The following is a 23,942-nucleotide window of genomic DNA, read 5'->3' as shown; positions in this document are numbered from 1 at the left end:
AGATTCACTAGAACTTGGAATTCCATACCCAATCAGATTCGTGATATTTTTGTTAATGGTTCTTTTATTAATTTTAAATTATCTCTAAAGCTATATTTTAAATCTCGGAGAGAAACTTTTTAAATTTTTAAATGAAATGATATGTCTACTATATTTGTATATATTCTTGTTATTTGTTATTTATGTGTTGGAGAGACACACCTTACCGGTGACAGCGTTTGTTTAATGCTTTTGTCTTTCCTCGGCCTCGTGTCTTGTTTTTCATATATATATATATATATTTATGTTTTTTGTAATTATTATTTTATGTTTATTGCCGAAATGAATAAAATAAAATAAAAAAATATGGTGTTATTTGAAATCCAATATTTATACATAATTATATAGAAATATAAATAAAATTCATTTAATTTATTTATCTAAAAAAAAACAAGAATTATAACTAAAATTCTTAAGAATTAGAACTACAATTATTACGTATTTGATTTGGATATTATGAAACAATTATTTTCGAAATCATTCTACTGCAGTAATTTTTAAGGTAAATATAAACAACGTTTGTTGCAATAACTGCCTTATTAGGTTCTACATTGAAACGAAATAATATCAAATGTTATTTCGGCAGAAATATTTAGTTACTGCAGTAAGTAGAGTAATTCTGACACAATCCATATCAATTTATTTTCAATGTAACTAAAATTTCACCGTAAAGTTTTCTTTGTGATGATATCTTCATTTTTTTTTAGATGCTACAAATGAGGTATTTCAATTAGACTTCGAGCTTGCTCAGACTAAATTTGACAAATTGGCGTCTAATAATCCTTTATCATCTAAGAGTAAGAAGATGTCAAATGTTGCAGATACCGATATGTCAATGGACATAGACTTTGATAAACTGTTTAAGGAGAGCAGTAAATTAGAATCAACTCTAGCCAAAAGAGATTGTAAAAAAAGAGAAATAACAGGTCAACATGAAAAAAGAAGGAGTAATTCAGATCCGTCTTATTCTTCTCTGGATTCTAAAAGAAATAAGGAACGAAGTCGTGGACATGTTAAAAGTTCAGAGAGTAGCAGAACGTCTAAAGGAGATCACCAAACAAAGTCTTTAAAATCAACCAAGAAAAGTAAAGAGAACGCTTCACATTCCTACAGGCCTAGATCGATGCACGCACAAGTACGCACTCCACATTCCACGAGTGCTTCAGGTGACAACAGGTCTGAGAAAATGTCAAAGGTCAATTTAGATCTCTGCCACGAATTGGAATCTGAGTTTGAACGAATACGAGAAGAAATGAAAAAGGTTCAAGGACAGGTTACGGAACTTGTGGCAGAACATCAAAATGGACAGAAAAAAGAACTCGGTGCACGGAAAAAAGAAAGAAAACCTTCAAAAATTCCGAAAACTGGAAGCAAGTCCGAAGGAGAGTCTGAAGATGGATGTAGAAAACTTTACGAAGAGAAACTTAGTTTCAAGTGCAATGATGATGTCATAGCGACAAAACCGCAAGCAAGATTGTGGAAGAAGAAGTCAACCAGCAGTGAAACTGATGTGTTTAATCCGTCCTATAGTAAAGTAAAAGATGATAATTCACCTTGGAAGCTACGAGATGATACAGAGAGTTCTGCTTCGTGGCCTAGCTCGCCAAAACGATCTCCTAAAGTTTGCAGAAAAATAACTTCCTCTCTTTATCCAGATACTGAACAAAAACATCCGAAAAAGAATGAGGATGTCTGGCAAAAGATGTCGGATGAGCAGATTAAAGAACAACGTATTGCTCAGGCAAACGAAAGTCGTAGGTATCAAAGTATCTTGGACACAGCAAAGGAATTGCCTTCAAATACAGGGGAGGATGTGTCAGACGTTGACATCCAGATGACCTCGAGGGCAAGAGTTTATTCTGCTGGCAGCAGGAACCATGAAAGTGAGTGGCCATTACATGAGGACAGCACTACAGGATGGCAAATGTATATATGAGGCTTATACGTACAATTTATTTAGTAGTCATTGTATTTTATCTTATTTTGTCATGTTATTTACAGTGTAAAGTACTGTTATAGAATACTGTATGTTTGGGCCAATTCACACTCCTGTGTGTATTGTACATTAGTGAATCATGATATCTACAAATATATTATCTAACTGCGGAAGAAGCAAGGTTAGCTTATTGTTTAAGTGGAAGCCAGAAAAGAAGCCAAACATCTGAAAATGAAGATCTATGTTTCATATTCAACTTTATGAATAATACTTAATTACTATTATTCATATAAATACAAAATTAATTAATTACATTATATTGCATTATATAAATCACCAAAGGACTAAGAACTAAAAAAAAATATTTAAAAAAAGATTGAAAAGAGTATAACTGCACACTGGATGTGTTTATAATGATGTGATTTTTATTCAGACCTTGTTAATTGATTATTTTACTATTAATTAAATAATATTTAAACGTCTCTACATATTTAAACCGACATTTGTATTTACCTTGATGTACACAAGTATGTACTATTATACAATTTCGTTATGGACAAACAATATTACTTGTATTAATCCATATCTAAGGACAAACTTTGTATTCTCTTGTATTATTGTTTGAAGGTTTGCATGGCGAAATCAATATGTTGATATAAAGTTTGCGATGCACCATCTATATAGTTATGAAAACTGTTCTTTTCAGAACTATATACGTGGTGTGTGTTTTAGCATTATGGGCAACACTTTTTCGACACCCATTTTAAAGTAACACTTTCTTAGTTAGACTTGTTAGTCCCCCGATGTCCCCTTAATAGGGGTTAAATTGCGTCGTAGATTGACTGGGCTAATATTAAACAATCCTGAAGCCGGGTTTCCACTAGGCGGATTAATTCGCACGATTCCAACATTCCTGGGCCGGATTTAGCAAACTTGCTTAGCAAAAAAATCGTCTTAACTTTGCCTTAAATCCCTGATTTTGCTTAAGTCGGATTTATTAATAATACTAAGCAAAAATATTTGCTTAATTTTGTCTTAAATCTAAGACGAACAACACCCTGCCTTAATTTTGATAAATTCCAACCCTAAGCTCTGATTGGTTGTACACTTTTGGCATAACAAAAATTGGATAAAAAACCTTTCTTTCAATTTTCGTGAATAAATTCAATGGAAAACAGGGTTAGTCCTCCAGTGTATTTCGAAACGTGCAAATAGTCTCATAAAGCATCGTTCACACTAGGATGATCCATCGTGCTGTGATTGGTAAATTAATTTTCGATTGCGTTGCTTCCTAGTGGAAACCAAGCTTAATACGAAACACAGAATCTCACAAATAGCATACTGGCTAAGCTCTGCTTCAGTTATAATGTACTTCGATATTGATGTAAGACTTTTTGTAAAACTGCCTATATTTATGTGTTTTTGAACAAAAATGATGTTGCTGCATTTTGAAATTAAGTCGGAATTTTAATTTCTTTTCATATCGAATTTATATTGAATAGGCCTATCGAATGTAATATAACATTTATTTATTTAATTATAGGCATTTTATTTATTTATATGATATATACACTTATTTAATGTCATGAATTTTTATTTAGTATTCTAGGAAATATTTTCATATCACTAAAATAGACAGAAACTAGTTTCTTTGTTAAATTAATAACAAACCAAACACTTTTGTTCATGGCGTATGACGTCATAATGTACATGATAAAGTGTTTTTGACATTTATTGACAAAATAATTGCAATTTACAAAAGAAGCGGCTGCAAATCCATGTGGATATAAGTTACAAGTTACATGAATTAAATAAACATGTAAAAGACATAATTACAACAAAAATGTCAATATCCCTTCTTCAAGATACTTTCTCAAGTTCACCATAGATTGTTTTTTACGTATTTTTACGCGAATTCGGCGAATATTTTAATATTTAGCTACGAAAAAATTGTCACAAAGAGATCCTGTTTGACGCGTGCGTTTTTCCGTAATGTCACTGACGACTCGCCAGTATTTGAACGCGCGTTTCGAATTGACTTTAGTGATGTCACTGACGATTCATCATTACATAATTTAAACGTACGCTTCAAAATTGAGGTTTTCCGTGATTTCACTGACGATTCAACAGCATTTGAACGCTCGCGTCAAATTGATATCCGCGATGTCACTGACGACTCAACAGCAAATGAACGCGCGCGTCAAATTGATCTCCGCAATGTCACTGACGATTTATCACCATTTAAGCGCGCGCGTCAAATTTATATCCGCGATGTCACTGACGACTCAACATCATTTGAACGCGCGCGTCAAATTGATTTCCGCAATGTCACTGACGATTCATCGCCATTTAAACGCGCGCTTCAGAATTTATGTTTTCTGTTATGTTACTGACATTCATCAGCTTTTGAACGCGCGCAACTTCTATAGCTCACAGGCGTATAATATTGTATCAGACTTTTAAAGTGCGCGTAAAATTGTAGTTCTTTTAAATGTCACTGGCGTATTTTGGTAACCGAATGTCAATACGTGAGCTTGATATAGTATCTAGGCTTGTAAATAACGGTAACTAATTATTGATATTTTCTTGACTAAGGACAAATAATTTTCTAAAGAAATTATAACACAGTGTATTTTGTATCCGTTTTAGCATAAAGAAATACACAGAAATGTCTACATTTCAGATTTAGTGTTAATAATAATTAAATTTATGAATTTATATCATATTTGAATTTCTTTATACGCTGTCTTCTGCTGCTATTTTCTTCGTGGTGAATATTGAATGAATAATAAATATTATAATAAAACAAGTGATTAATAATACTGTGTGAACAGTGTCTTGTTTGTTTGTTTGTTTGTTTGTTTGTTATGTTTCACATGGAAATACAAATCGAGTTTATCGCGCAGTGGAAATAATTTATTTTGTCGTAAATATCATTGAAGTCTTGAGAGGTTTGTGAAGTTGTATCTATAATGCATTTTGCGTCTAATTGGTACGAAGAATACATGCAATTATGATATCAACGAGAAACTATGGCGTGCTACGTAGAAATTAAATTGTTACTAATGAGAGATTCATAGAAAAACAAACATGCGCAGTCTGACATGGAGTAGTTAGTTGGCTTGCCGACGACGAGGAGCAGCCAGATACTCAAGAAGACTTTCAAGGTCCGGGTGGTGGGCCATAATTTCGTCTCAATTAAGCCGTGTACGATTATCCTCTTGCAACAATGCAACATTCCTTACTAGAGTAGCGTAAGCTATTGAATGCACTGTAGACTGTAGTGAAAGTAGTGTATGACGATATCGCGAAACAGCCATGAGTGGAAACGGTTCAAAGAGCGATGTTTTGTTGGATATAGACGCTGTTATATCACCTATAATGCTAAGTTTTGGTATTTTATGTAACACTATTTGGATTATTCTTCTCGCTAGGCACCTTTTTAGACACTCTGTCAATTCGAAAACGCCAATGGTTATGGCCCTATCCTTAGCAATTTGTGACGGTTGCTGGGTGATATTCGCTGGAATAGGATGGTTTATTTTACACACGTCAAAAACATCATCAAACGAATTAGGAGGTTACACATATTTTATTTTTGTGGAAACATTTTTTGAGCGGTTATCGCATCTTCTTGTTGTAGCGGCGGGAATCGAACGTTTTTTAGCTATACAAACACCATTTTTCTACGAGAAGTACAACTCGAACACTTGCTTAATCAAACTATTTCTAGTATGCTCAATATATTCACTATTGTTTGCTAGCATCCGGCTAATGTCGGACATAGATCATTATACCAGTGTTAATAAACCGATCTATCGGCCGAATTTTTCGAACGGTGCCTCAGATGTACGGATATTATACGACGGTTGGACGCTGTGTGAACTAGCGACTATGCTTATTATATTAACTGTTTGTAACATAACTGTTATTCGTTGTTTAAGGATTCTTCGTGAACGTTTGGTGTCATCGTGTCCAAGGAACTTACAGGGCTACCTGAAACAGAAGGACATGGTGAAAGGCATTCATGCCAGTTTTAGTTACTTGTTGGTTGTCATTACTATTGTTCTTGCCGTCACAAGTATACCATATCAGGTACTTATAGATATTGGTCATATTTATGGCATCTTTATCAACAATGATGTTGTCATGACGATTTTGTAACCAACCCCCCGCCCTCCCCGCCCCCCTTTTACCCCTTCCTTCCCAACTCTCAAAAAGATAAATAAAATTCTGTCTTATAAATATTTACTAGCTAATTAGTAATATTTATCGAATCATAATTGCGGTATGATGCTTTGCGGTCATCTTTACACACACATTCCCTTTACTATGTTGTGCTTGACACGCCTTCATTGTTTACACACACATTCCCTTTACTATTTTGTGCTTGACACGCCTTCATTGTTTTAGGTATTAATTAATATTAGCAAAAAGATAAATATGGAAACGCCAACATAAAAAAGACAATGAATACAGACTAATTTAACGGTAACAAGTCCTGCTTTTTAAAACACATGATGGCGAATCCTTGCCGTTTTTTCGTATTCTGAACACTCGACATTATTTTGAAACACTTGTTAGATCTATCTCTTTGTTATTTATGCCCAAATGCCCCATTCTGGGAAGAAAAAAATACGTTTCCAGTTCATACAAACGTGTATTATTATTATTCCCTTTGGCGGTAAAGTCCTATTAAAAGCACATTTCAAATCCGCAAAATGTTTGCATTAAAATAGTCATATAGCAAAGATTCTCATACGTGTTATTATTGAGGAAATCTATATCATTCCGTCGTGTCAATAACAGAATTGAATAGGATGACATCCCTAATTTCCTGCATGATTCTCGGTGAAATCGTAACATTCCGCTAAGACTGTAATCATGGTAACAATAACATGTTCCTAGTCTCCATAATTATAATCATGGAGATGAAGACCTCTACGATTTAGACATTAAACATGGAATATCAAAGAATTTTAAAAATCGGTTTAAAGATGTGTGAAAACTAAAGATTATAAAATCAGACTTTTAATAGCCCATTTTGATGAAAGTTATCACATCGAACAAAAATGATCATTTCACAAAAGTCAAAAGAAACGGTTCTGAAACAAGTCTGAAAATATTGTATTACAAAGACCGGTAAAAATCTAAAAATGGTACGAGCAAAGAAAAAGATATAAAAAATATTGATTTACATATAAGCTACTTTTATATAAAAATTCTTATATTAATTCGTGCCATGTCGTTATAATAAAAACGTTATTAAATTTTAAAAGGTTAAGGTTTGTTTTGCCTCCAACCTATAATTCGACCAGCAATACATCATCAGAATAGTGCTTGTGATTGGTCAATTCACTGGCGCCTATTAGAAAACGACCTAGGAGCGACGTAAACGTAACGTAATGCTTGGTATCCATAATTAGTGGTTCCCACTAGAAGGCAACGCAGCAACGTATTGACGCAAAGTGTTGCATTGCGTAATCACAAGTGGGAACCGACGACGCAATAGTGCTGCAAACATCGTAGGTTTGATTTCACGCAGACGGGGCCAAACACAATTATTAGAAGGGCATTTGCTTACGTTGCGTAGATTGCGTCGCTAGTGGGAACCAAGCTTTAAGCGTGGTTCCCACTAGCGACGCAACACAAGGACGCAACGCAACGCAAGTGAATTGACCAATCACAAGCGATGGCTTATTCGCTTGTGGTTGCTAACTGTCTATAACTTCGCTGGTCATTGGTTAAAACGCTTGCGTTGCGTTTACGTCCTTGCGTTACGTTCTAGTGGGAACCAAGCTTAACTGATTTTACTCATCACTGTGATCGAAAAAAAGTAATTGCGTTTTGCGTACGTCGCTGCGTTTTGCGTACGTCTCGCTACGTTGTGTACGTAACGTCCTAGTACCAAGCTTATTACATAACGTTGTCGTTATTTCACCGTACTGTAACTGATACATTTGTAATGTCTTATTTATATTACTTTTGTTGATTTTGATGGTTCAATAGTGTGTGATTGTTATATTTTCCGCAGGTGCGTATTATCTGTAACCGAGCGTCAGTCTGGCCATCGGAAACTGCTAACTACATCGCATCCACGATTCTTCGTTCTACTCCTACGATCAACCCACTTGTTTACATCTTTTATCAGAAGTCAGTACGAAATCGGATCAAACCCAGATTGCCGTGTTTCCAAAAAGTGCACCCCATGGATGAATTAACTGTATGAATGCGTCACAATAAAATGAACGCTTATCACTCAGCCTACTATAGTGTTGGATGGGCTTAAGCATTGTTTACATACACAGCAGCCCAGAAGTTAAGAGGCACTGTTGTTTTATGTCGTCGAAGTTAGACGGCCTAGCTTTTGAAACGCTGATTTAAGCCCAAGAATAACAGCCTGATCCCGTCTTCACCTCATATTCGAATCATTTCCCATTCCTCTCCTTGTTTATGGGCTAATAATTATTATCTAGTTGCAGGTGGTAGCTACAGGTTACTGAACTACCTATACTGCTGAGAAATCAATTAAAGCCAAACCATTTTTGTTGAAACAAAATTATGATATACGTCAAAATAATGATTTTGTTTCTCTCAAGCTTCATTGATGAACTAACCAATTAGGCCTACCTCAAAACAAGATAGGTAGCTCACTTATTTACGGCGACAACTTAACATACATTACGTCACGCATAAAATTAGTAATATATTGTATTTGTCTAGATTGTATTTATCTCTTTGTTTAATAAAATTAAAATATATTAATTGTGTCTTTAGTGTTTATTTAAATTACCGAAAATTGATGGTTGACGTCACACACAAACATTTTGGTACGATCCTTTCTTTTATTTTAAAATTTTTTATAATTTGCTTAAAATGAATTATTAGGCCTACAATTTAAATATCTAACAATCTAACAAATCATACATTTTCAAAATATAATATAATTATTTTAAGTATTAATTGAAACTAGGAACTTCTCTGCATGGTAAAACAACGTCCTCTTGTTGAGTGTTGTTTTATGATAACTTGCTATAGGCCCCACCTTATTACGCACATCTATCGCGTTGTTTTAGATTGTTAGATTTTTAAATTCCTTTCAAGCAAATTATTACAAAATATTAAATAAGGATCGTTAATCCCCAAATTATACTACGCTTGTCCCAGGCATGGATTATGCTCTTTCTTAGTTTACAATACTCCCGTTTTGAGTATTATGTGGTCCTAACAACCTGCTTAGCTAATCAATTTGGTTGTATATTGTATTCATAATGCTTTAGTGCTTCTCTCATGGTGCTCAATTGGGAAAGAAATGGTGGTCATTTACCGTCTTTGGAAACCTGCCCGGTTTATCTGTACAAATAATATTCAGTAGTAAACATAGAGCAAAGTACAAGATATTCATTTATTTGTACAGGCCTATATAAACAATCGTTTAAACGTTAAGTTCAGTAGCTTTTATTTCTCTATTTCAATTCGGTTAATGGCTTTCACCTCCAACCGTGTCTGGTTAATTAAAAATCATAAGTCTAGATCTAGTGGGGTGGGGCTCTCACTTATCTATCAGTGTTGAAAAAAATATCTATTGTAAAATATAATACTGCCCTCTATAATTATAATTAGTACTTTTCTATAGATAAATAATGATATGATTAACAATACCACCCACGTCATTTTTAAGCCAGCACTGTAACAATTAAGATTTTGTCACACGGCTGGTTATTACGGCTATTAAACTTTGCTCAATTGTATGTCGTTGGGGGCAGCAGAGAGGAAAAATTAAAGCGTGGTCTTGGTTAATATTATTGCAAAGCACTCACTTCGCGCCGGTAAACGCGAAGACGACTTTATGTTTTTTAAATTGTTTTGACGTAATCATTGAATCATTTATTATAGTTCTGTACAATTCTCTTGTAAGTGGAGAAATCAATTATGTACATTCATATTTGATCATCATATATGTGATGTGAATGTAATTAGCCCCCGTAGTTAACTAACCAACTGACCCCAGTTCACACAAACACTAACCATGGAGATAAGCACTAACCATACTTACTTGGCAAAAAACTATATACAATTTGTAATGTCTTCTTTACTGACGTAATATTATTAGTTTATTAATAAACAAATTTAAATAACGTTTATTGCCGGACCATTATTCTCAAGATCAAACTAAATTAATAATACGGTACATTTATGTACAGCCGTACTTTGAGATTAACATGGCAATATATGCAATAGAAGGTTTGTTTGTTAGGGTTTTTTTTGTTTTGTTCCATCCTAAATAAATATTATTTATTCTTGAAAATTGAACAAATAAAGTTCGAAATATTGAATCATAATTGTTGGCTCATTTTTTCGAAATAAAAAAAAAAGTATTAATATTATCGAATAGACCTAGATCAAACATTATTATATTATTAGTGGCCCTCTGGTAAAAAAGTAATAAATGTTATTGATTAAATAATTAGTCAAATACCATGGAGACTCCATCATGGTCAAACATAGCAGGATGTTGAGGTGCTTGACCTCAATTTCTAAGAAATGAAGAGTTAATACTTCCATTATGACAATACATTAATTAACACTCGCCTCAGGAAAACATGAATACGATCCTGATTGCGTTACAGCATATTACGTAACCACATAATTGACCTCAACTTCTGGTCATTGGCCGGGTGAATTCATTTTTAACAAGGTGTGCTTATTTTAACCATTTTACAAAAAAACCCAAAAATTTAGTTCAATCAAATCGATATTTCATTAAATACATGTAAAAAGTAAAACGATAATTGTAAAAATAATTTAAGGTGTGCTTATTTTAACCATTTTACAAAAAAACCCAAAAATTTAGTTCAATCAAATCGATATTTCATTAAATACATGTAAAAAGTAAAACGATAATTGTAAAAATAATTGTTTTTAATAAATATTGTTTTTTAATAGTTTTTAGCTGTAATAAGTCATAAAATAAAATATTTGTTCTCCCTTTTTATGAAAATGGTTTTTACCATCTAACTTGATGATTGAGGACATGTCTCTGGAATGGTGGTACAATAATAGGCCTGTCACTCCAAAATCAGTCCGGGCCAAAATCGGTCCGGCGGACCAGTTTTGGCTGCCAAAATCAGTCCGGGGGACCATTTATGGCTGCCAAAACCTGTCCGGCCGGACCAATTTTGGCCGCCAAAACTGGTCCGGCCTGGATAAAATCGGTCCGGGCAGTAGGACTGTTTTTGGCCGCCAAATATGGTCCGGTCTTACAAATATATGGTGCGCAAAATGAGTCATAATGTATATATCATTAAAAAAAAGGCCATGATTAGTCATTAATATTGAAAACTACGGGGTTTTATTTGTTATTTTAATATTATAAATTAAGCCTGTTTTTTTTATTATCATTATTAGTAGTAACTCATCAATAATTAGTACTAATTGTTAGGCTTTTTGTATACAATATGTATCTCTGCCTGTTTTTAATCCATTTTGTTCTTTTTTAACATCTTCGTTTCTCCATGATGTTAAAAACAATTTAATTTATTAATTATTTATGGTTAATCAATCAATATATCAATTCAATAGAATTATTATAAAACAATTATCCAATATTAATTAGGCTGAGGAAGGAAAAAGGTCTCAATCATAAATAAAATCTAGCTGGCAATATCAGCGTCTCATACCCGTTCGTGTGAGTGTGTGGCAGGCCGAAATATGAGTGAACACCTAAGTCATGTTTTTAGATAAAATACATTTATTTATAGTATTTATCCGACAAGATAACTTACTAATATATATCATGGGATATTTTTCTAGCCATAAACAACTTAAAACAGCATCATAGGCCTAGTAATTCATTTAAAATCGACAGAAGAATAGCCCGGACCGATTTTGGCAGTGGCGGACTGCTTTTGGCCACAATTTTAGAGCCAAAACTGGTCCGGCCGGACCGATTTTGGCCCCGGACCATATTTATCGTGACAGCCCTTTAGATTGGCGAAAGTTTTCAATTGTGAGGTACTAAGCTGCCCTTGAACAATTCACATCAAGTTTATTGAATTTTTCCGCAACAAAAGATATCCAGAATGAAGACAATCTCCAAATATAGGCCTAGACCTAGTTATGGTAAGAATAGGTGTATTTGAGTTTCTGGGTGGGGGTGTTGACACTGGAAACTTTATTTAGTTAGGCCTGCTATCTAGGGCCTAAGGCCAGTTGGCCTGCCTAGCCTCTAGTGAGTAGGAGCGAGTGACTAGACCTCGCTCTCCTAGCTAGTCTAGGCCTCTTGTCACTTAATTTCATTTATATGCCTACCTACGTATTAATTACGCCTACATGTAATTTATTTCACTAAATAAATAATAGTAATAATACTGATTGATGACATACCATAAACCTACTATACACAGTGCGTTTGTTGTTATTCGTAATTTGAACAACTTGTGCAATTTCATTGTCTCATCTTGCAGATTAATTTTTTTTTTTTGGTAATACCTACATTTTATTTTAATTTATAATATTAATTGCATTATTTATTGATGCATGAGTCATGCATCAATAAATAATGCAATTAATATTATAAATTAAAATAAAATGTAGGTATTACCAAAAAAAAAAAATTTGACAGGTTTATCAAGCTTTGGTTTTATCAAATACTGAAAATACAGTGCGCTGCTGTTTTAATTTGTTTGCACAATTCGAGTAATTTTGATTCATATAAATAATTAGTATTTGAATAATGTGTGTGGTGTTATGATGTGTACATCTCTTTCCTGTTTATAATATAAATTAATTTAAATATTAAAAATAAGTCATCATCTAGACAATAGAGTTTAGCCACTGCATAGGCTAATGTCCAGAAGGTCATTTACAACTGGTCAAACACTATTGGTCAGTTAACATCATGGTCAGTAGTTGTGTTTGTTGAGACTCATGCCCTTCACATTCCATACCCTGGGAGCTGATTGCATGATTACATAAGGCAATGTTACCAGCTTTGTCAAAACACTTCTGCAAAGTGTGACAACAAGGTGTGTTCTATTAGCAGTGTAAGATTTTTTTATAATTTAACAAGATAAACGACAATAACAATGCAATTTTACGACGAGAACATGAATGTGCCGATGGTTCCGCACGCTGCGTATAAGTTGAATCCGTGGCAGAATCCCCCGCGCCATGTTGGTTTTTTTCTGCCAACACTTCAACGTCAACGATCTAGCTCGCTAGATGTCCCTCAAACTCCGGAACATCACATTAATTTTTGTCCAAAAGTATTGGGTAAAAAACGAAGAAATTCAACAAATTCAACTGGTATGTGTAAGTAAAGTTTAGCTATTATTTACCAGAAAAAATATTAATATTATGATTTTTTTAGAGTAAGTAAAATGAAGGACTCCTTCATATAATTTGTGACAATCTTTTGTAATCTTTCTTTAAAATTAACTTGTATAACTGTATACTGTAGTTTTCGTAGATAATGCAATACATTTTACATATCTTTGTTTTTTTATTACATGACTTTTAGAGTAATAACTGGTTTTGTTTCTCCTCCAACTCCTTGCTGAACATTTGTTTCTCTTATCATAAATAGTATATAGACAAAAAAAAAATGTCTCATTGATTTTTCTACTTAGTTAAAGCCCCATTCCCTACGTTTTTTAGATCTAATTTAAGATCACAAACTATATTTAATGTAAAAATAATACTATATGGTCCTATTGCGATAACTTTTTTCGTCTTTAAACGGTTAAAAATGTGAAAAATAAGTCGATTTTAATAATTATAGCGGCCCGCTATAAATCCCAAAATGCATTGCGCGCGGATTGATATTTTTGTTTTTCACCTGTAATTCGCCCACTTTTCGATCGATCGTGAGGTCAAAACAAATGGAAGACTCCTAACTTTTCAGCGAAAATACCGGGTTTTCCCCAATTTGTATCAACGGAGTCTGGCAAAAATAGAAAGACAATTAATGCAGCAACTATACAACGTCAGGCTAGGTATATAGCTAGCGTACGATGTTCGCACGTTACCGATGTTTACCAGCTAGGCCTACAAAACTAAGCCTAGCCAGGCTAGGCCTAAGACCGTCCACGAGAGGTCGATCGCCGCGAGCTACTTAGGTAGTGCATTTTTTCTCACTTTTTATCATAATTTACCATAAAACGTACATTTAAAACAAGGAATGACATGGTTTAATGTTTTTAAAGTGATATATATGTATTATTTTCCAAAAAACGTCCAAAATTGCAGGGAAGGGGTCTTTAAACTTGGCATAGGCTCTGGTAAGTGTATGTACAGATAGCTGTGCAGAACTCTTTGAGTTTGAACCCTATCTTGTCAAACCTAGGCAGATCCAGCCATTTGGCCTGTGCCTCCCCTTAATTTTTTATAAGACAAGGCTAAGTTTAGAACTTCATTTTACATTTTTGGGGGCTCCCCTTCCCTTTTCAAAATCCTGTAACACTACAGTCTACAGTGATTTTATATCTTGCTGTTTTTGTCATGCCCACTCTTAACAAATCAATACCATACCCTGTCACGCCCACTCTTAACCAATTAATACCATCCCTGTCATGCCCACTCTTGACCCTCTACCATCAAACTCTCACACCCACTCTTTCGTTTTGTGAATTTCTACATCATTTGTCATCTTTTTATTTACCTAGAAAAGTCATGCCAGTAGTCATCTCATTATCTGTGGCCTTCTCCTTAGAAGCTTTTCATGGTTACAGAGAACTTATTATGTCAAGGGTATTGTAGTGTTTTTGTGCAGGCATAAGACCTTGCTAGCTTGATGAATATTTAAGTAGCCTGGGTGAATGTCAAAATAGGTCCAGCAAAGCTTGCTGTAGCCTGGGTGAATGTCAAAATAGGCCTATCAAAGCATATTTTGCATTAATATTTAAAACTAGTCATAAGGATGAATATATTTTTATCTTTTGTTTTTAATGAATTATAAGACTCAGCATCATTTTGTTGAAATCGGTGTTATCTTTTATATTTTGCCTCAAAGTAACTGATTGTTTTTTTAAAGCTATTTCCATATCAAAATGTTAATAATTGATATAATCTTTTCATTGGAAGTTTAAATACATATATTTGTTATGACCACATCAATAGTGTTAAAGAGTCACAATTCAATCAAGTTTGAACCATATCATGAAATCCCCAGTGGTATAATGGTAGGGCATCTGCATGTTGGCCAGAAGGTTCCTAGTTTGAATCTAGACTGGAGCGGCTTGTTTTTCTCATTTTCACAGGTTTCCAAATATTTCAGTGTTTTGTTAAAAGTTAGTTGGCTATTTACACATTATATTATAATGATATGCATTTATATTCAAGGTTCTATTATAATAGATATTTTATTTACTCAGAACTTTGATTATGTAATATTACATAACATCCTGTCAATTTGAACAAGGTCATTCTAGGTCATCCTTGAATAAGGCTTAATTTGCTTGCATTACAGTAGGGTGAAAGACAAGCTGCTTTGGTCAGCCTTGGACATCAGATTACTTTGGCCATTAGTGTATTTGAGGACTTATGCAATTATTGCATTGACCATGGAGGTTATTTAAGTACAATCTACAATGAACTTAGTCTTAAGGACTGTTGTATACCAATAAGTCATCTAAATTATTTAAGTCTTTTTATTCATTTTTTAAAATAAATTTACAGACATAGAATACATTTTTAACCAGCCAGAGATAAACTGGATGAATCAATTAATTTTAATGGTAATGAAAAGCTTTGAGGATAAGAATTCAAAAATTAAAAAAATTATCAAATAAATGTTGTGACATACAAATATTTACTGAGTTGAAAGCTTGCTTTGTCCCTTTTTAAAACTAGCTGTCCCTACAACCTACTAAAGAATTAGTCAATTTTTTGCTGATTATGGATTTGATAAGGTCATGAAATTGAAATAATAGATAGATAATAATAAAAGAAGATGTTTCCAAGGTTTAATAAACATAAATTTATTCAATATTGACAGGATTGATTGAAAACCCCATATAATAATAGATTATTGCTATTATGTTTCCTTGTAATGTCCTCTTTTAACCTTTTATCTAAATCACTTTTATTAATTTAAATTACTAATAATTCAACATTTTATGAAAACCTTTCCTCTACACTTACTTTATTATTTATTACATTATCAAAATAATATTAATAACAGCATAATAATAGTTGATTACTATTATTATTAAGTTTGTAATGTCCAGCTCTTGTAACATTTTTATCATCTTAAACGCTAATCGTTGTGACTGTGAGACATTGCACGTTTCACTTGTGTTTGCCACTCAGTATGCCTTGAGCAAGCATGTGTATAGGTCCGCATGTGAACAGTTCTGTTTCCTTTTTTATGTTTGCCATCCATGTTGTTTTTGGTCTTCCATTTGGTCATCTCCGAGTGCGATCTTAGCTGGTGTGTTTTCATTTTTTGAACAGAGCAGGTGACCATACCATGTCAGCCTTCTTTTCTTTATGTTCTTACTCCATTCAATTTATCCTGTTCTTTTGTACAAATCTTCATAAACATTTTAAATAAAACAATTTTATAATATCTATTTTAGCACACACCTGGCACTGTTAAAAGTAAATTAATAATCAATTCGACATTTTATGATAACCTTTCCTCAACTTTATTTACTTTATTATTATCGAAAACATTAATTAAACTGTCGTTAATAAATCATTGCTATTTTAATAATTATATAATTTTGTTATGTATTGACAAACAAGGTAATCATATTTATTTTTATCTTTGCATTTCAAATGATAACAACCATTTTTAGTAAATTTGAAGGTTAGTCAATAATTAGCTGATTGTTATCAGCCAAGTTGTAGGCCAACTAAGATTTTGACATACCGTATATATTTATTATCTTTATTTTATCATTTGAACGGTGGTCTAATAGTAGGATGTAAGCATATCAAGCAGAAGATTCTGGGTTCTAATCTCAGTGGTGGCTTTTTATCATTGTCACAGATTTCCACATCTTTACTTTCCCTGCAAATGTAATGTTTATTGTATTACATGTAACCATGGTGGTTCCATTCATACTGCCAATCTGTTTTCACATTGATTACGTTCTGATCTTGAGTCGGTGTTTGTCTATTTTTAAAAATGTATCGTAATTAAGACGCAATTCACAGAGATATCTTGAGTGAGGTGTTTGTCTTCTTGTAGTCAAGCATACAAAAGAAATACTGCACATACTAAAAACATCATGTTTGCATCACTAAGCTTTACCGTGTGTACTAAGCTCCTTCTAGTCCTTCATGATTGGAACCTGTTTGTGACTGAAGAAAAACACAGCACATACTGTACATTTAAATAGAATGCTATATACCCTTTTTATTGAAATAATTTGACTGCTGATAAGTTTAGACTGGAGTGTTTTACACATTGATTTTAAAATAACGCAAATTGCGCTTAGGTCCTTGTGTTGAGTCCTAATGAGAACCAAGACTTAGACATTTCTAGGGTTGCAGCTAAAATGAAATTATAAATTTTTAATTGACTATTAAGCTCTGTCTACACTATCAAACTAGTTTGACAAAAGAAGTATGATGTATCCAAATATGGTAGTGATATGACATCATCATGTCCATATATGGGCACATCACATTTTTTAGCCACAGCGTTAATAATGTGTTCTTCTGGATGTGCTCTTTTAATAATATCTGACTCTCTAATTGCAATTCCATGGTATGGCCTTTGATCTATATAGAAATGTTGTTTTGTTTTTCTTCAGGGACACCATATGTTCCAAGTTACATGGACCTTTCAAATGGACCTGAACCTTGCATTGTGTGTGGAGATGCCGCCACTGGTTATCACTACCGCTGTATGACATGTGAAGGATGTAAGGTATGTAGACATCAATAATAGCAATTAACATTATTAGGCTTAGCCGCAGGAAACTATTAAGTATGCATATTGGTTTCTATAAATGCCATTATCGGCATCATCACTAACATCATTAATAATTATTATTTATCATCTTATTCATTGCTAACCAATATCTTTTTGAAAAGAAAGAAAAATATTATTATTGTTGAGTGATACTGTACATGGGAGTGTCATTTCCAGGCCTGACCTGACTAGTAGGAGATGCCACTATCATGAATTCTATGTGAGAGTAACATTTCCGACCATCTATGGGTGTCATTTACCTAAATTCCCTTCGCCACACTACAGTAAATAATATAGTGTGGGTGTGGCCCTAATTCAAAATTCTTGATCCGCCCCTGAAATCATACAGTACATCATTGTCTTTATCATTAAAATGAAATTATTTATCACCGTTGTCATTAAAATGAAATCATTATCATCATTTTAATTAATTATTAAAATGAAATCATTATCATCATTTTAATTAATTATTAAAATGAAATAATTTTATCATCATTGTTATTATCATTTTATCTTTTTTTATTATTATTATTAAAATAAATTATTTTATCATCTTTTTCTTTATGAAAATTAAATCATTTTATCATCGTTGTCATTATCATTAAAATGAATTCATTTTATCATCATTGTCATTATTATTAAAATTTTCATTTTATAATCTTTGTCTTCATTAAAATCAAATAATTTAATCAGTCCTGTAAATCATATCACTCATAAGTATTGTAATTTAGATAGTTTATATAGTAGATCAGATAAAGTCAGTTCTTTTCATTTTCTTTAGGGTTTCTTTAGGAGAACTATCCAGAAAAATCTGACGTATTATTGCAAGAGGGGCGAGAACTGTGTCATTGACAAATCAACAAGAAACCAATGCCAACAATGTCGATATAAGAAATGTTTACGAACTGGAATGGCACCTGATTGTAAGTTATAAATAAAATATATTAATTGGTCACATGTATTGTCCTACGCTGACGTAAATTGTACATCTACATTTGATAACGTGACGTGTAATTGTTGAGTGGGGCTCGAACCCACAACCTCCAGATCATTAGTCATTCAGAACTTTAAAAACCGAGCTTGCACTGATGGCTAAGGTTAGATTTCAGCCCAAGATTTATTCAATTACTCAAATAAATTAAAATGAACCAAAGATTAGTTATTTTTATTAATATGTTATTTTTTATATACATGCATTGAGAGAGATAAAAAAATGTTGGCACAATTAATAAGAATAACTATATGTTTTAATAAAAATATATGAGTAATGAATTTATAATAATTTTTCTGTCTCAACAGTAGTCTTAAATGAACACCAACGAAAGGCAAAACGAAGACTTATACAAAATAACCGTGAACGACGGCACAAAGAGGATATCCTACGAGAACCGGTAGTATCGCCCAACCGACTGACATCACAAGAAATAGATTTAATAAATGCTATTAGTCAGTCACATAGAGAGACTTGTCAACTTGCCAGCAGGTTTAAGCATTTCAACATATCAAAGGTACAAATATTAAAACTATAAAAGTACTTTGCTTCAACAAATAGTAGATATTTGATGACCACGACTTTACTTATTAAAAGCAATCATGTTTAAATATACCAATTAAAAAAATACCTGAAACAATTAGTTACGTAATGCTGGAGTCCCCTGGTTGAGGGATCCTAAGCGGCCCGTCAAACCATATAGGCCTTGGATTTTTTAACTTATTTTAATGCCTGAATATTGGTGTAAATATGAATTGAAAAAAAAATTAAATACGCATCCAAACTTGTAGCAAATGCCAGTCTCAACGAATTCTCGCATGAGGCTAAGACCTTGCGCTGTTTTGACCACAAGAAAATCTATTACAATTTGACCATGGTCAGTTTGACATTGTGTGCCTTTATATGTATCAAACCACCAGTATATTTATGCTGAATTTAAAGCCTTTTTAAGGATTGATTGTGTGGCTGGTATTTATTTACATGCTAAGTTACGTAATTATGCAACATTTAGTTGTCACAATTAAGAACTTGTTTGTATATAAAGTATGCAGAGAATGGATTAAAACAGATAATCCATTTAAGCCGGCAATAACAGATAACCTTAAATAAGTTATTTCAATATAGCGACACATAAGGTCATAGATTGTTGTGTGTTATGAATCATTGTAATTAATTTGTTAACAAAATGTAAGGTTTTATGTAGGTGTGTGAAATTGCTAGGTTAGATACAGTATGTCAACATAAAATGTCCACCATTGCAAGACACTTGAAACTAAGAGATTATTTTTCACCACTCTTCCATGTTCCTAAACCTACCTAAAATGAAAAGCACATTTTATTCATCACAGATCATGATGTGGTCTGATGGTCTGGGTTAATTGGAAGTGATTATAAAACTAACTATCTTTCTTTTTTCTTATTTAGGATGACTTGCCGAATAACGGCTTATCTATGTTCAATACAGAATTGAGTAACTTACCAGATACCAGGCCTACAGAGAAACAGAGAACACATGATCTAATGAACACACTAGAATTTAGCAGGCTACCAGACACAACAAAACAGAGAACACACGACCTGATGAACACGCCAGAATTGAGCAGTCTACCAGATACAACAAAACAGAACAATCACGATCTGATCAACATAGCTGAAATTATGACTCCTTCAATTGTTAACATTGTGGAATTTGCCAAAAAGATTCCGGGTTTTGCAATGGTAATTTTATTTATTTTAGAGTATATACTGTTTTAGTACACGTAATCTGCAGATTTGTTCCTGGAAGTTTTGTATACACACTCATAGTGAGCTTACAGAAGGTCTGACCTGCTTGCCTTGGGTAAATAAGAAAGATGAAGTAATTAAAGTTTGTCTTGTTTTTTTAAGACACTCATTAGACATAAAAGATCTACCATCAGATCGTAAGGCCTACTGGTAACCAGACACACATTTTTTTGTTTAGACTTTCGATAGATTTCAATAAATATTCGTTATTTTTCCTTAGCTTGAGTATTCAGACCAAGTCCTGTTACTCAAGTCCTGTTGCATGGAGATAATGTGTATGAGAATTGCACAGAAGTACAACCCTACAACCAACACACTGGAGATGTCCAATGGACTGTCAGTTGATAGGTCGCAGCTTACAGGGAGCATACTGGCGGAACTACTTGAACCAATCTTTGACTTTGCGGTTGGTTTGTCCAGACTCAAGCTTACGGATGCAGAAATCGCGCTTCTCTCGGCGGTTCTACTTGTAACTGGAGGTGAGGAGAAACGTCATTAAATAATCATTAAACAAATTAATCTATATAAAGTAATTAAACAAAATGGTGGGAACAAGGCTACCAGTTTAGCACTCCTAAAGCTCTGTCTACACTATCAAACTGTATGTGACAAAAAAATGTGATGTGCCTATATATGGACATGATGATGTCATATCACCACAATATTTGGGCAAATGACACTATTTTTGTCAAACTAGTTTTATAGTGTAGACAGAGTCCTCCAATGCTGGGTAGTTGCATTGGGGCTGCTTATGCTCTGTGGTCCGTTAACCTCTGCGACTCCAGGCTTTAATGATCTTTCACACCTGTTCCGGCACGGTTTCCAGTCTGGTTCGAATATAATAGCCGCATGGAGCGTCATGAAAATAAAAAATTGGCATTTGATTTGCCAGATCGGAACAGGTGTGAAAGGCCCTTTAGCCTTTGAACCATAGCCGTTGCACCACTCATGAAAATTAAATTCTGTTTTTAGATCAACCTGGGCTTAAAAATCACCACCATATTTGGGCAAATGACACTAATTTTGTCAAACTAGTTTTATAGTGTAGAGCCCTCCAATGCTGGGTAGTTGCATTGGGGCTGCTTATGCTCTGTGGCCCCTTAATCTCTGCGACTCTAGGCTTAAGGGTCTTTCACACCTGTTCCGGCACGGTTCCGGTCTGGCGCCGGCAAATTGATTCGAATATAATAGCCGCATGGAGCGCCGTGAAAATAAAAAATTGGCATTCAATTTGCCAGATCGGAGCAGGTGTGAAAGGCCCTTTAGCCTGTGAGCCATATCCGTTGCACCACTCATGAAAACCATCTTTTTTATAATAAATTAAATTCTGTTTTCAGATCGACCTGGGCTTAAAAATCCAAAATCTGTTGAAGTTTTGCAAGATGAGCTTTTGACAGCATTCCAGCATTACGTCAGTCAATCTCGACCAAAAACTCCAGTTTACTGGGCTAAAATTCTTATGAAGGTGAGAAATCATGAGTCTCTGAAACCAAACCTTGTTCAATTCAATGAAAACTAACTATTGATCTCCTGCAGATATTTATTTATACCTGTTTTAGTTATTATTTTAGAGGGGATGAGGGCTCGTCTAGTTTATTTAGAGTTCCTGAATATGTCTTGTCCTAGTTACCATAAAACAACGCTCAAATACATTAAAAAGTAATTTTGCAATTGTACTTTATTCTTATTATAAGTTATACCTCTCAACTATGTTCTTTCTTTTCAATTCTCAGATAACAGACTTGCGAACTATTAGTACACGGCATGCAGATACCGTCATGTCTCTCACATTAGACTGCCCTCAAGGTATCCCACCAATGCTGTTGGAGGTATTTGACATTTGAACCATCTATTTTAATAGCATATTTAATACAGGGTATAATAAAAGTGTAATATAAAATATATTAATAAAAAATTGTAAATTATATATATTTATATTGTATTGTCTAGAATCGGATTTTGTTTTGTTTTATATGTATCAACAATTAGTTGTAAAGATATTTTATCACTAAATCTGGATTTTACACTCTGCTGATTTGCACACAGTCTTGAACATACAGTATGTTTAACAATTTTCTCTTCCCTATTAATGTTCTTGGGAAATCCAAACATCTGTGTAGTTATGTAATGTCTTTGGGAATATTTCTCCCCTTTCCCTATGTAGCGTAATTATGACCAAAGAAATTTATTTTAATACTATTATCTACTGCTATCTCTATTGTAGTGAAGATTACAATAGAGTGTGCTGTATGCAAGAATACTGAGTATGCGCAGAATTACTTTTTGACTCGATAGGTGAGCATAATCTAGTACCGCATCATGAAATTTTAACAAATAATTGCACAATGTATTCGGAAAAAAAAAACAATTGAGTGAATAAAAACTGAAATATGCTGATGTTTTAAATGTTATATAACAATGACGTATCCAGACAACTACCTTCTGGACAATTACCTATTTAGGATAACTAAAGCTCTGTCTACACTATCAAACTAGTTTTACAAAAAAAATGTGATGTGCCCAAATATGGTAGTGATATGTCCAAATTTGGTAGTGATATGACATCATTATGTCCATATATAGGCACATCACATTTTTTTGTCACATAAAATTTGATAGTGTAGACCGAGCTTAACCCCATGTTTAGGGATAGTTGAGCAATTGTCCTGAGTTGTCCGGATAGTAGTTCTAGGATTAAAAATGAAATAAAATTTAGTGTAATCAAGTTTCAGGAAAAATGTGTAAATAAATTTAGATGAACAAATAATAAAGTTCCTAACTTTTACTCAGGATTTCCTCATATTTCAGTGGTTATAAGCAAGTATGTGAGTTAATTTCCAGTATTGAGTGGTTTAAAGTTCCTCTATGCCTGACGTATATTTATAGATATATTGTATAATAGGATGATGAGAACTATAGTAGAAAGAAACTGTTCATATTGGTATGACGCCAGTATATTAGATACAGTATGTGTATATGGTAATTTGAATAAAATTTAAACATCAATTAAATAGTCATTTTTATTTCATACAATAGTAAATAAAAAATCAAAAATATGAAAGCAAACTTTTGTAAAATAGAGGGCGACAGACATGATTTACTATTGTTCTAATTATCCTGTTTAAAAAAACACAAATGTTCCAATTTAGATAAATTTGAAATAAAATAAAGTAATAGCTAAATCTATATTTTTATAAAATAATAATTTAATAATAATTAATTAAAATTGAAGTAGGTTATTTATACTAATGTTGATAATTAATTAG

At 33.3% G+C, this 23,942-nt stretch overlaps 3 protein-coding genes across 3 annotated transcripts in view; all 3 read left to right on the top strand.

Moving 5' to 3' along the window:
* Positions 1-4,754, top strand: part of LOC140040021 (ankyrin repeat and IBR domain-containing protein 1-like) — a 67,319-nt gene extending 62,565 nt beyond the window's left edge. Inside the window, exon 22 of the mRNA XM_072085643.1 lies at positions 747-4,754. Coding sequence (XP_071941744.1) covers positions 747-1,975 — 1,229 coding nt within the window. The 3' untranslated portion in view covers positions 1,976-4,754. The remainder of the gene's footprint in view (positions 1-746) is intronic.
* A 212-nt stretch (positions 4,755-4,966) lies between these two features.
* On the top strand, positions 4,967-8,688 carry LOC140040022 (prostaglandin E2 receptor EP2 subtype-like). The gene is made up of 2 exons (XM_072085644.1): positions 4,967-6,070; positions 8,010-8,688. The coding sequence occupies exons 1-2, from the start codon at positions 5,294-5,296 to the stop codon at positions 8,202-8,204; spliced, it is 972 nt and encodes a 323-aa protein (XP_071941745.1). The 5' UTR covers positions 4,967-5,293; the 3' UTR covers positions 8,205-8,688.
* Positions 8,689-11,054: 2,366 nt separating this feature from the next.
* Positions 11,055-23,615, top strand: LOC140039488 (thyroid hormone receptor beta-A-like). The gene is made up of 8 exons (XM_072085092.1): positions 11,055-12,097; positions 17,740-17,855; positions 18,682-18,823; positions 19,200-19,408; positions 20,317-20,610; positions 20,897-21,155; positions 22,014-22,141; positions 22,410-23,615. Exons 1-8 carry the CDS (start codon positions 12,058-12,060, stop codon positions 22,518-22,520), a joined length of 1,299 nt encoding a protein of 432 aa, XP_071941193.1. The 5' UTR covers positions 11,055-12,057; the 3' UTR covers positions 22,521-23,615.
* Positions 23,616-23,942: the final 327 nt, after the last annotated feature.

This window comes from Antedon mediterranea, chromosome 2, assembly GCF_964355755.1.
Source record: "Antedon mediterranea chromosome 2, ecAntMedi1.1, whole genome shotgun sequence".
NCBI lineage: Eukaryota > Metazoa > Echinodermata > Crinoidea > Comatulida > Antedonidae > Antedon > Antedon mediterranea.
This window is presented reverse-complemented; position numbering and strand designations above follow the sequence as displayed.

Bases quoted from the DNA above. Each gene is read 5' to 3' on its own strand.
- LOC140040022 (XM_072085644.1), top strand. From the start codon at position 5,294: ATGAGTGGAAACGGTTCAAAGAGCGATGTTTTGTTGGATATAGACGCT. The intron at 6,071-8,009 runs GTACTTATAGAT...TATTTTCCGCAG, and splicing joins TCACAAGTATACCATATCAG to GTGCGTATTATCTGTAACCG.
- LOC140039488 (XM_072085092.1), top strand. From the start codon at position 12,058: ATGAAGACAATCTCCAAATATAGGCCTAGACCTAGTTATG. The intron at 18,824-19,199 runs GTAAGTTATAAA...CTGTCTCAACAG, and splicing joins AACTGGAATGGCACCTGATT to TAGTCTTAAATGAACACCAA. The intron at 22,142-22,409 runs GTGAGAAATCAT...TTCAATTCTCAG, and splicing joins GGGCTAAAATTCTTATGAAG to ATAACAGACTTGCGAACTAT.